Source organism: Pezoporus flaviventris, unplaced genomic scaffold (genome assembly GCF_033815535.1).
Source record: "Pezoporus flaviventris isolate CSIRO_AGI_PZ_B2104156 unplaced genomic scaffold, CSIRO_AGI_Pfla_v1 ptg000080l, whole genome shotgun sequence".
Lineage (NCBI taxonomy): Eukaryota > Metazoa > Chordata > Aves > Psittaciformes > Psittacidae > Pezoporus > Pezoporus flaviventris.
Window position 1 is genome coordinate 1109402 of NW_026892628.1, and position 12376 is coordinate 1121777.

General features: G+C 56.2%; 4 protein-coding genes across 6 annotated transcripts in view; 3 read left to right on the forward strand and 1 right to left on the reverse strand.

The window, feature by feature from the left end:
• Window positions 1-12376, forward strand: part of THOP1 (thimet oligopeptidase 1) — a 330628-nt gene that overhangs the window by 82179 nt on the left and 236073 nt on the right. The window lies entirely within an intron of this gene.
• On the reverse strand, window positions 918-4920 carry SAXO5 (stabilizer of axonemal microtubules 5). Its single transcript, XM_061474779.1, has 8 exons — window positions 4356-4920; window positions 3809-3909; window positions 3526-3617; window positions 3319-3434; window positions 3115-3233; window positions 2762-2963; window positions 1943-2028; window positions 918-1304 (listed from the first exon to the last, which is right to left on the reverse strand). The coding sequence occupies exons 1-8, from the start codon at window positions 4882-4884 to the stop codon at window positions 1116-1118; spliced, it is 1434 nt and encodes a 477-aa protein (XP_061330763.1). The 5' UTR covers window positions 4885-4920; the 3' UTR covers window positions 918-1115.
• Window positions 4959-6945, forward strand: PEX11G (peroxisomal biogenesis factor 11 gamma). Of its 3 annotated transcripts, none has more exons than XR_009747091.1 (5): window positions 4959-5050; window positions 5139-5327; window positions 5421-5802; window positions 6304-6351; window positions 6478-6556. XR_009747091.1 is itself a non-coding variant. In XM_061474752.1 (5 exons), exons 1-5 carry the CDS (start codon window positions 4985-4987, stop codon window positions 6701-6703), a joined length of 708 nt encoding a protein of 235 aa, XP_061330736.1. In that variant the 5' UTR covers window positions 4959-4984; the 3' UTR covers window positions 6704-6945. The 3 variants fall into 3 exon arrangements, 1 of the variants encoding a protein (XP_061330736.1); XM_061474752.1 differs by having other exon boundaries at window positions 5421-5599; window positions 6478-6945; XR_009747090.1 differs by having other exon boundaries at window positions 6304-6615.
• LOC133280172 (ectoderm-neural cortex protein 1-like) lies at window positions 9600-12181 on the forward strand. The gene has a single exon (XM_061474621.1). The coding sequence runs from the start codon at window positions 9675-9677 to the stop codon at window positions 11442-11444; it is 1770 nt and encodes a 589-aa protein (XP_061330605.1). The 5' UTR covers window positions 9600-9674; the 3' UTR covers window positions 11445-12181.

The following is a 12376-nucleotide window of genomic DNA, read 5'->3' on the forward strand; positions in this document are numbered from 1 at the left end:
AATCAGTGTGAACAAGGAAGTGAATAACCACAGGGCCCTCCCAGCCAGCGGGTTCCACCAAGGGGTGGTGTTCACTATCTATGTCCTGTGAACCGTGGCTGTTTCTGCAGTAGCACAGGTGGCAACGACATCTCAGGGTCACATAGAAGTAACAGGGCAGGCTTGTAGCAGATGCCAGTCCCTGTTACTACACCAAGCATCCAGCCTAGGTGTTTGAAGCAAGGTGTTTGCAATGCACGGGGCACAAGATCCTGAGCGAGGTGCCTGTGTGCGTTTGCAAGATTTGAGTACGTGGAGCAAAGCCTATCCCTTTCTGAGAGACAGAGTCAAATCCCAAGAGGAAAGCATGCGGGCTGTTGTGCCCAGCCACTGCTCACACACAAACTGCAGCAACTGGAAATGGTTTGGACACCCGTGCTCAAAGGCTTTGGTGCTGGCTCACAGCGTGTGCGAATCAATCCCACCTGAACTAAAAAGCTGAGGAGAGCTTGAGAAGTGGCAGCTGTGACAAGGCGGCAGCTGACCCTGCTCCTTGGCCCCACAAGGGATGGGGCTGGCCACCCCACACACATCCCTTTTTATAATACCGTGTCCCAGACAGAGTTAGTGCAAGCTCAGCATTCAAGAAACCTACATGAGTTAGTAAGTCATCAAAAATACATGGCTCGCCTGCAGAAAAACAGCTCATCATAAGCTGGGGAGAGCTGTCTCTCTGCCCTGCTGTTCACTGACCTTTGGTTTCAGCCTTGACACCAAAATCCAAACAGCTCCTAAGGGAATATTCCAGCACACACACAGCCCTGACAGTGCCTCTTACTCTGCTGCTGATCTCTTGCCCTTTCTCTGAGCTTCCCATCACCCCACCTACCTAGAGGCATTTGGTGGGTCTTGCAATGCAGAGAGATGTCACGCATGTCTTTGGGCTAATCTCCAAGTGTTTATTCTTGCTGTCACAACACCTTCTTGTGTCCTCATTCAGTTTGAGAAATAAAAGCTCCTTGTAAGAACACACAGATGGGCCAAGAGAGGAGTACCAGGATGGCTAAGAGGTTACACGATGTGTAGGCAGTCCACAGAGCAGCATGTTCTGGGTGGTCACTGAAGAAGGGAGAACATCACAGAGCGAAGTGCACTTTTCTCTGGGGACAGTATCTTTTCAGGGTCCCCAGGGGGACGCAGCTCACTTGGAAGTTTGCCTTTTGGATGTCTGCTGGACGTCTGAACTTGGGTGTGAACTGATCTTTCTGCTCAGTCCTGAAGAGGTCCTGTGCCCTCCAGGGTAGCCCCAGGTGTGAGTATTTGATCTGAGGAGAGGAAAGAGCTTTCAGCACAGGGGGGATGGGGTTGGGGAAGAGGCAGGTGGTCACACAGAACTTGGCAGCCCCAACATCTGAGCCCCATATTGGTACCTGAAGGGTCACTCCCCTGGGCAGCTGCAGTCTGGGCCTACCTGCATCCTCTCTCTGCAGAGGCACAGTGTTCTCTGCTAGTAGTGCAAAGAGATATTTACCCTGGTTGGACACCTCTAGCTACGCCGATTTTCCTCCTCTGATCCTCTGTGGGGGACCAGAATCACCTTCCCCTTCCTCCAACATGCCCTGGCTTAGGAGTTTGGCTGCCTGTCCTTCCTCTCCCTTCAGAGACTTATCTGCAACTCTGCTCCCCACAGAGCTTTTACTTGAGGCTGGAGGCAGACAGGATTCGATGCATGGCTGTCCTAGCTCAAGTAGCTCAAGAGCACACATAGAAACTGGTGACATGGTTTAGTGTGAGGTGTCCCTGCCCGTGCATGGCAGGGGGGTTGGAACTCGATGATCTTAAGTTCCTTTCCAACCCTAACTATTCTATGATTCTATGTTAGTGGGGAGGCTATAGCTTTGCTTGGTCTAGACCTGCTTCCCCAAGCCACCCCATGGTAAATCCAAGGCTATTAAGGCTGTACCTGCTGTAGCATCTCTTCAGAGGGTCGTTGTTTCTGCTGTCTGTGTGGAACCAGTGTGGCCTTCATGGTTGTGACAGAACATTCATCTGCTAACAGATGGAATTGAATTGAAAATTAAGTTCAGGCCAGTAAGTTAGGAGGCAGTATCAGAAAAGCTTTGCAGTTTGACTTGCAGTCACAGACCTGCATATATCTCATTAATGAGAGGAAAAAACAGGCTCTGCTCTCAGCACTTGGATGAAAACCTTTGGCCAGACAGAAAACAATCCTCAAGGTGAGGAGGTAAGTGAAGAAATTCAGATGGCAGTTACAGGAATATCATTCCATAGCACTCCACACTAGTTGTGGAGCTGCTCCAGAAGCTTGGGGCCAAGGAAAAGATCAATTCAACTGTGATCCATTCCACATTTAGTAAAACAAAGGACTTAAACCCAGATAGCTGGCATGAAGGGACCTCTCTGCTGCAGAGTACTGGCCGTGAGAAAGAGAAGGCAAAGTCAGAGGATTTTCATAATGACCATGACGAGCTCTACCCACTTCCCCTCCTGAGGTTGCATAAACACAGAAACCCCCTCCTTCCTCCCACATACAAACACAAAACAACTTCTAAAAACACGTGTAGAAAGGGTCTGCCTGGTGTGGGGGTAACACTCTCGTTTTACTAAAGGCATGTTGCTGCACCAGTGCCTTCCTGCCACCTCCAACTCAAGATATCTGAGCTGCCTCCCTTCCCAGAGCATTGCCATCCCTTGCACAGAGCGAGGAGAACCTCAGCAAGCTTCACCTGGCACCACAACAGCCTGAGCAATGTAGCCTTACCGTGGTAGTTGAAGGGGATGTGGCTCTCTCGGTGGCTCCTGCTGTCTGCCATCACTCTCTCGCTCTGCTGGGGTGGCTGATAGTCCGACTGCTGCGTTGTGCTGAACAAACGGGAGCTTGGATGCTCATCTCCCAGGCAGAGCTTGGTTGGGTGCTTGTGAAGCAGCAGGTCAGGCTTGGCGGGGAGGTTCCGGCAGGCAGTCTGGGAACACAAGAGCTGCTTTAACAGAAACAGGCTGTGCAGGGAAGGGAGAAGGAACAACAGCATTGGCTTTAGGTGCCAGAGTAGTGTACATAAAAGAAGAGAGGGTCTTCAACAGAGAAACACCCTCACAGCAAAGCTGGGAACAGACCTCTGGGTAGGAGAGCCGTGTAGTAGTAGTGCTTGCCAATGCTCGGTTTCTTTCAGGGTCTTCATCACCTCTGGGGATGGATGAGGCATACCGGTTTGGGTGGACCGTAGTTACAGGCTCTGGTAAAAGCAAGAGTGAAGGGTGTCGGAGCAATCCAGGCTCTGAACAACTGACAGCTGACTCTGTGTCACAGACCTGCCTTACCTACGTTGTATGCTGGGAACTGCTCGGATGTTGAGGTGGAGAATCTGGTACAACCATCCCCCAGCTGCACGTTTACGTGCTGGATCTGGGAGGCAGCATGTTCCTTGTCGTAGGCTCTGCAAGAGATCAGATAGGAGGTGCTTAAACCGCAGTGTCCACCAGAAGGACCAGTTCCTGAGGATGCCCACTAGGTTCTCCATCTGATACCTGTGCGTCCTTTTGTCTGGGGCACTGTAGGCATGTTTCTGCTCACTCATAGATCCACTGATTCTGGGATCCCCAAATTTAATAGACGTGCGCTGAAGGGAACCCAAGAGAGATACAGAACTTTGCACTTGGCCTTGTTGAACTTCCCCTTCCCCTTCCTTCCTGTCTTTCCATCCATCTGGTTTCCACTTGCACAGATCCCACCCCTTTCAGGACAGAATTCAATGTGAGAACTTGCTGTCCTTTAACTATGTCTTGGTCCTCCCCAAAATCGTGCTGTTACCTTTTCACTTGGCTTTGCAGGTGGACTCCATTCACCCTTAAACTGTGCTTGATAAGAAGTGTGGTAATAGGACTGTCCATCCCCTTTAATGGGATCACATCCTGCCAAACAGACAGAAGGGGAAATGGTGTTATTTTATATGGGAAGTATTAATGCTATTGAAACTGCAGCCTTGAGGCAGCTGCTCTTACGGCATTTTAGTACTACTGAATTTATTTCTTATAACGAAACGGCAAAGTAACTGACGCCAGGCCGCAATAAGGTGAGCCACAACACTGCAGCACATGGATGTGGAACCTCAGAAGTGATGCAGCTCTGGTGTGAATCCTGCAGCATGAGAGGATGCAGCGAGCATAGAAGAAGGGCTCTGCAGCCAAAGCTTGGCTGGCGAGGGGCTCTAGTGAGTGCTGCCACCCTGTGCTACGAGCATCAGAGTGATTTACTCATCCATTAAAAGAGAAAGCAAAGCAGCCCAATATGGTGTAGCCCTGAACCAAGGCACCAGACCCCCAGGAAGCCTATGCAGCACCGGGGTACAGCAGCTTACTCCTGTGCGAGTGCCACGGCCTGGCAGCAGGCTGGACCTCATGCGCTGGGTACGAGGTGGTGTAGATGGACGGAAGGAGCCCGATTTTCTCCCTGTCTCCGCAGGGAACGTTGTCCTCCCGCGCCCTGCCCGTGGGCACGGCGGCTCTCCTCGCGGCGGGCAGGGGACAGAAGCGCTCCCTGGTCTCCGAGGTGCGGACGCAGACGCGGGGGTCCGTGTGCATGCGAATCATCGGCTCCGGGGGCACGACCGGGGCCGCGGCCCGCAGGGGCCGCTCGGGAAACGCCCGCTGAGTCTCCGAGCGGGGGTCCCCGCCGCCCCAGGCCGAGCTCAGCACCCGCCCGCTGGGGGGCAGCGGGACCGGAGACCTCCTGTGAACCCCCCAGCGCGGGGGGAAGTGGGTGTGAGACAGCGACTTCCAGGCGCTGCCCAACGCCCAGCGCTCATCCCCCAGCCGGGCATGGGTCGCCTTCAGGAAGGCAGGGCCCGTGAGGGGCGCGGGGATCAGCGGCACCGCGCAGGCCGCCATGGCGCCAATGCCTCGCTCCGGAGGCTAGGCCGCGTCTCCATAGCGACGGCTTCCCGGCGTGCACCAGCGCGCCGTGACGTCACATTCCGGAAGCGTTGCTATGGCGCCCAGCGCCCTCAGCGGCCTGGTCGCTGCGTTGGAGACCCACCGGGGCCGCGACCGGGCGGTGAGTGAGGGAGAGCCGGGAGCGGCTGGGCCCTCACCGGGTTCTCCGCCCCTCACCGGGTTCTGCTCCCCCCCCGACTTCGCCGCAGGTCCGTGCTCTCTGCTATGGCTGTCAGCTGGCGGGCGGGGCGCTGGCCGGGCCGCAGGCCTCCCCGTCCGGCCTGCCCGGGAGCCTGTTGGCCGTGTCCGCCGAGCTGAGCGCCTGCCGCACGGTGCTGCGCCTCTTCGATGACCTCGCCATGCTCCGCTACAGCTGCGGCTACGGGCTGGGCCCCAAGGTGAGCGCGGGGGGGACCGGCAGCTCCCTTTCCCCCCAGGCCCCACCGCAGGAACCAGTGCGTGTCCCCCCCGCCCCCGCGTGCTCCCCACAGGACGAGGACGGGCTGGTGCGGGCGCTGTCGGTGCTCTGCAACGTGGCCAACCAGCTGTACTACCCCTGCGAGCACGTCGCGTGGGCCGCCGACGCCGGCATCATCCGTGCCCGTGCTCAGAAGTGGTGGACCCTGAGCATGGGGCTCTGGGCATTGTCCCTGCTCCTTGGTATCCTGCGGTAAGGTGGGATGCGGGGGGGGGGGAAGGAGATGGGCAGGGTATGGAGCGTGTCCCGCTCTACTCAACGCATGTCAGGCTGCTCCTGGAATACTGGGCTCAGGTTTGGTCCCTGCTATACCAGAGAAAGATGTGGATGGGCTGGAGAAGGGCCACAGCGATGATCCAAGGACAGGGCAGCCGTGTGCTGAAAGACTGAGAGAGGTGAGTCTGTTTAGCCCTGGGAAAAGAAGGATCAGGGAAGACCTTATCACCGTGTTCCTGTAGTTAGAGTGCCTACAAAGACAATGGAGACTCCCTTTTTACAAGGAGTCACATGGAAAGCAAAAGGGGTAACAGGTACAAGTTACTCTTAGGGAGACCCTGGCTGGACACAAGAGGAAAGATTTTTATCATGAGAGCAATCGGCCATTGGAGTGATCTCCCCCAGAAGTGGGGGATTGACCAGTGCTGGGCACTGTTAAGATTTGGCTTGGTGATGGGCCATCTAGTTGGGGTCATGCTTTGCCTAGACAGGTTGGACCAGATGATCCCTGAATTCCCTTCCAAGCTGCTGTTCTATGATTCTCTGATTAATCAGGATAAAATGAATGGCCCTCCAAGCAGTAGAAGGGTGCTCTTCCTCACAGATACAGTTCATGTTGAGAACACACCCCCCCCCCCCCCTTTGCTATAGGGGAGATAACTCTCTTCCCTTGTTTTCAGATCCCTCAGAATCTTGTGCCAGTTAAGAAAGCTGAGGCAGCACAAGGGGTAAGATTGCCCTTCTTGGACATCCAGCTCATTTAACACAGCTCTGCCTGTTCTCATTTGTGAGCTGTCGCTAATTGTTAATACATGATGAGCTATCGATCCTCATGTTACTTTTGCTTCCAGCAGGACACCTTCGCCTCAGAGTCGGAAGGAAGCGAAAGCCCAAGTGAAGGCTGAAGTTCTGAGCATCCTTGCACAAGGGGCAGATCTCTCCAACGCAATCCATTGGCTGCCTCCAGGATTTCTGTGGGCTGGAAGGTTTCCTCCATGGTTAGTTGGTCTCCTGGGGACTGTATCTTCCCTGATAGGTATCTACCAAGCCTCTAGAGGAGGGAATTCTGAAGCTGCCTAAACCATCATTAAGCTTCAGGAGCCCAATTTTTACCTGGTGAAGATGCCTTTAGTGAGGCAGGGTGCACTTTAACTCTCCTGGGAGGCAGTGATTGATTTCATCCATCCTGTAAGTGGGACTGTAATCAAGATGTCTATTACAGAGGGGGTTGTTTGCAGCTAATGATTGTTACTGCTCTATTGAGAAATCTTTCAGGTGAATCCTCTGACAAATCAAAAAATCTATGATTGATAAAATAGGGATAGGGAAAACAGGGAAAACAACTTCCATCCTTCCATCCTCAAAAGACAAACACAACCCTCCAGTCTTCGCTGTCACTTAAAAGCGCACAAAGTCAGCATTAGGAGGGAAACCAGCCACGGTTCTGTCACAAAACTTCCGAGAGCTGGATCCTGTGAGCCTAAGCCTGGTGCCTTGGGAGCCGACCTGGATCATGGGAGTTTCTCCATTGGATGTTCCAGTGTTTGAGCCCAGAAGTGCTGCCCCCAGCAGAAACAGGAGCCAGCTGTTATTTTGTGTTGGTTGTGTTTCTGTGGAGGCCAGAGGGGAAGGAAATAACCACTGGGAGCCGTGTGGGGCTTTCTTCGAGTCCATGTTGCTCCTGAAGGAGAAGCTGCGCCGAGCCTCCAGCCGTGCCTTGCTGGGCTGCCGCCGGGTGGAGCTCTTCCACCAGGCTGCGGTAGCAGCGAATGTATTAATTCCCGTTCAAAGAACCAATCAAACCCGTGCAAAGATGAGGTTTACAGTTACATTTCTAGGTGGTGCCAATAATAAACGAGATGAATGCTTCAAAGTCGGCCTTGAGTGAACCTTCATTCCTGATAACCCGGCAAATGTGCTTTTACCTGGTTCTAGAAAGCTCCAAGTGGTGCCTGGGCGTCAGGAAACGTTTGCGCTGTGGGAGCTTACCAAAAAATTGGGAGCACCTGAGGAAGCAGCAGGAAAATGCAGCCTTGGAAAAAGGTTGTGCTTGAGTGTGTGTGGAGCTCGTGCTCCTGCAGCCAGAGCTCTGACCTCCTCTTTTGTGGTGTTGCTTTTGGAACAGACATGTGAAACTATCTCCTGCCTGTGTCCAAAGGGCAGAGTGAGGACTCGATACTCCTTATCTTTCGCCCTGTCCTTGCTCTTTATCTGCACTTTCGCCCTGCAGTGCACCCCAAGGATGCCTGCCTGACTCTGCTCCCGGTTTGCTGTCAGATCTCCAGCTTTTGGGGCTGGGGGAGGCAGAACAAACAGGAAGAAACTTGTTTTTTTTTCTTACAGATCTTGTGCCTGGGTCTTGCTCAGGGACAGCTGCAGCTGATGCCTGCTCCTGTCACCCTGCAGTGGCTCCTGCTGCAGTTTCATGGGGTTTAATAAGAAATCAGATTCTCTCTTTTCAGATCCTTAACCTCATGAAGCTACTCCTCCTGGATACCCTCTCCCGCTCAGTGTGGGATCTACAGAGATTGAAAAGACCCCAAATACATCTCTGATACCAAAATGATAAAACTCTATACCACGCTTTCAATTTTACCACAGAGAAGGGCCCCTCTCCACTGCTCCGAGTGCATTTGGTTCACCTGCTTCCATGTTGAGCCATTCGGAAGTGCAGGAGAAAGCAAAGGTAAAGCAAAACGTGGTCATTCCAAAAGCTGTGTGTTTCTGTGGAGCAGCAGCACTGGCACACAGCACTCGAGCCCCTGTGGTGTCTGCAGCCACCTCCCCAGGGCAGCGCTGGCAGTGCTTGCACACACGGACCCCATCCTCCCCAAAACTGCTTTTTTTGGGTGATTTTTCCTCTTTTCTGCTGCAGCCATCAGCCCAACCCGGCTCCTGCTTTGCTGCACTCAGGAAAACACTTCCTAAGTGTGGATGGGTGGGTGGGTGAATGGATGGGTGGATTGGATGGATGGATGGATGGTGGATGGGTGGATTGGATGGGTGGGTGGATGGGTGGATGGATGGGTGGATGGATGGATTGGATGGGTGGATGGATGGATTGGATGGGTGGATGGATGGGTGGATGGATGGATTGGATGGGTGGATGGATGGATTGGATGGGTGGATGGATGGATTGGATGGGTGGATGGATGGAAGGATGGATGGTATGGATGGGTGGGTGGATGGATGGGATGGATGGATGGAAGGATGGATGGTATGGATGGGTGGATGGATGGATGGTGGATGGATGGATGGATGGATGGATGGATAGGTGGATGAATGGATGAATTGGATGGATGGTTTGGATGGGTGGGTGGATGATGGATGGATGGATGGGTGGATTGGGTGGATGGGTGGGTGGATGGGATGGATGGATGGATGGATGGATGCATGGATGCATGGATGGATGGATGGATGCATGGATGCATGGATGGATGGATGATGGTGGGGTCTGGGAGGGACCAAGCAAGCAGCCGAGATCCGAGGGCCGTTGGCAGCAGAGCTGGGGGTCAGTTACGGCATCACCGGGGCTGCAGAAGGCTTGAGGAGGGTCCCGGCCCCCGCCGCTGCTGCGGGGCGGACAACGGGGCTCGGGGGGGGGGGGCACATCCGGACACGCTGCCGCCGGGCACGCAGGGGTTAAGGGGCGGCGCATGCGCACGCCAGTCCCCGGCTCCCATTCATAAATGAGCGAGCGCTGAGCGCTTGCGGCCGCTGATTGGCTGTTCCATCGTCCGGGGGCGGGGCCTGCGGCGGGGCGGCCACGCGGCGGGGTGCGGCGGCGGCGGAGCTGAGCGGCGGGAGCGGAGCGAGGTGCGGGACGGGCGGCACCGGGAGCGGGCACTGCCGGGTCCCGCCGGTGCAGTGCCCTGCAACCGCCTTTGGTCCGGGACCGCCCGGTGCCCGCTTCGGGCTGCGCGGTGCGAACCCCCCCCCCCCCCCCTCTCCCCTCCGGTGTGCGCTTACCGCGGTCCCGGCTACACCCGCGCCGGTCCCGGTGCTTCCTGCGCTGACTCCGGTTTTCCCTTGGCGGGGCGGCCTCGGCACCATGTCCGTGAGCAGCCACGAGAACCGGAAATCCCGCTCGAGCTCCGGCTCCATGAACATCCACCTCTTCCACAAACCGGGCCACGCCGACAGCCTCCTCACGCACCTCAACCTGCTCCGCAAGCGGCACCTCTTCACCGACGTGGTGCTGCGTGCGGGGAACCAGACCTTCCACTGCCACCGGGCTGTCCTGGCCTCCTGCAGCCGCTACTTCGAGGCTATGTTCAGCGGGGGCCTGAAGGAGAGCAGAGACGCTGAAGTGAACTTCCACGACTCCCTCCACCCCGAGGTGCTGGAGCTGCTGCTGGACTATGCCTACTCGGCGCGGGTGCTGATTAACGAGGAGAACGCCGAGTCCTTGCTGGAAGCCGGGGACATGCTGCAGTTCCAGGATATTCGGGAGGCTTCGGCTGACTTTCTGGAGAAGAATCTCTACCCCGGGAATTGCCTGAACATGCTGCTGCTGTCCGATGCCCACTGCTGCGAGCGGCTGCTGGAGCTCTCCTGGAGGATGGCGTTGGCCAACTTCACCTCGCTCTGCAAGACTGAAGACTTCCTGCGACTGCCCAAGGACAAGCTGCTAGAGCTGGTGGAGAGCGAAGAGCTGGAGGTAGAGGACGAGACGTTGGTCTATGAAGCTGTTATAGGTTGGATCCGCTACGACTTGCCCCGGCGTCACGAAGTTCTGCCCGAGCTGCTGCGCTCTGTCCGCCTGGCCCTGCTGCCCGAGTCCTACCTGCGCAAGCAAGTGGCCTGCGAGAAGCTGGTGACCAGCCACAAGCTGGGAGAGGAGATCGTGGCTGACGCCGTCCGGTGCAAGATGAAGATCCTGCAAAACGACGGCCTGGTGACGGGCTGCTGTGCCCGACCCCGCAAGGTCAGCCAGGCCCTGCTGCTGCTGGGGGGCCAGACCTTCATGTGCGACAAGATTTACGTGCTGGATCACAAAACCAGCGAGATCATTCCCCGTGCGGACATCCCGAGCCCTCGGAAGGAGTGCAGCGCCTGCGCTATCGGCTGCAAGGTGTACATCACCGGCGGCAAAGGCTCCGAGAACGGCGCTTCCAAAGACGTCTGGGTTTACGACACCCTCCACGACGAGTGGGCAAAAGCTGCTCCCATGCTGGTGGCGCGGTTTGGCCACGGCTCCGCGGAGCTGGACCACTGCCTGTACGTGGTGGGGGGGCACACAGCAGGCAGCGGCGCCTTCCCGGCCTCCCCCTCCGTCTCCCTCAAGCAAGTGGAACACTACGACCCGCAGCTGGACAAGTGGTCCTTGGTGGCTCCTCTGCGCGAAGGCGTCAGCAACGCCGCCGTGGTGGGAGCCAAGATGAAGCTGTTTGTCTTCGGTGGCACCAGCGCCAACCAGGAGAAGCTGCCCAAGGTGCAGTGCTTCGACCCCTGCCAGAACCGCTGGTCGGTGCCCGCCAGCTGCCCGCAGCCCTGGCGGTACACGGCCGCCGCCGTGGTGGGCAGCCACGTCATCGTCATCGGCGGCGACACGGAGTTCTCGGCCAGCTCCGCGTACCGCTTCCACAGCGACACCTTCCAGTGGTCCAAGTTTGGGGACGTCACCGCGAAGCGCATCAGCTGCCGCGCTGTGGCCTCGGGGAACAGGCTGTACGTGGTGGGGGGGTACTGCGGGGCTCAGCGCTGCAAGACGCTGGACTGTTACGACCCAGCCTCCGACACGTGGAGCAGCGTCACGACGGTGCCTTACTCCCTCATCCCCACCGCCTTCATCAGCACCTGGAAGTACCTGTCCGCCTGAGGCGCGGCGTGGCGAAGGACCTGGGGGGTAAATAGGTGTGCATCAACCCAGAGCTCCAATCTGTGCTGCGCAAGGGGTGAACCCTGAGGGGCAGGTGCGTGTGGAACCGGACTGGGACTGGAGTCGTTGTAGGGAACGGAGCATCAGCACCAGAAAGGTGCTTCCGGGCTGATGGTTTGATGTAAAGCTCTGCAGGAGCGAGACCAAACGTCTCTTTAGGTGCTGAAACGCTGCGGGGAGAAGATTAGTATTAATAACAGACACTTAACCTGGCATCCCAGCCCTTCCACTGGGTCTTGGCCTATGCAAAGCTTCTGGGGAATGCTGTCTGTGAGGAGGATTGGGTGTCACTGGGTGCAGGAAGCTCCTCAGTCGCTGGGCGAGAGGCGAGCTGCCTGCAGGAGACCCAGTGGTGCCATGGGAGGCTGCTTTTAGCACAGCCTCCTCCTCCTCCTGGTGCCATGGTTAAGCTGCTGGTGGCACCCAAATGTCTTGCGGGTCGTGAGGGCTGTGAGCTGGTGCCAGGACAAGATTATAGCTGGGGTTTGGTCCCAGAAGGGTCGGTAATTGCGTTTGTAAGACAAGCCCTGTCTGCATATAAACACAGGGTTTCTCTGCTTCTAATTATTCCCCGGTGTCCCTTTCATGCCATCGCTTTCCTGCAACACAGCCATTAACTCTTTAAAAGTTTGCAGCTGGAATGAAGCCTTTCTAAAGGCAGAAAAGGTGCCAGAGAATCACAGGGCTTTTCTTTCCCCCTTGCAAGAGGTGTGTTACCCAAATGAGCTTCCTTAACGTGCCCAAATACCCCGTGATAGCCATAGAAAAGTCCGGGGTGCGGAGGGCAGTAAGCAGCCATCACACCGCTGCAGTAGCGTTCTCTTTGACACACTGCTCTCCCCATCCTCCCTTCTGCACTACAGGCTTCACAG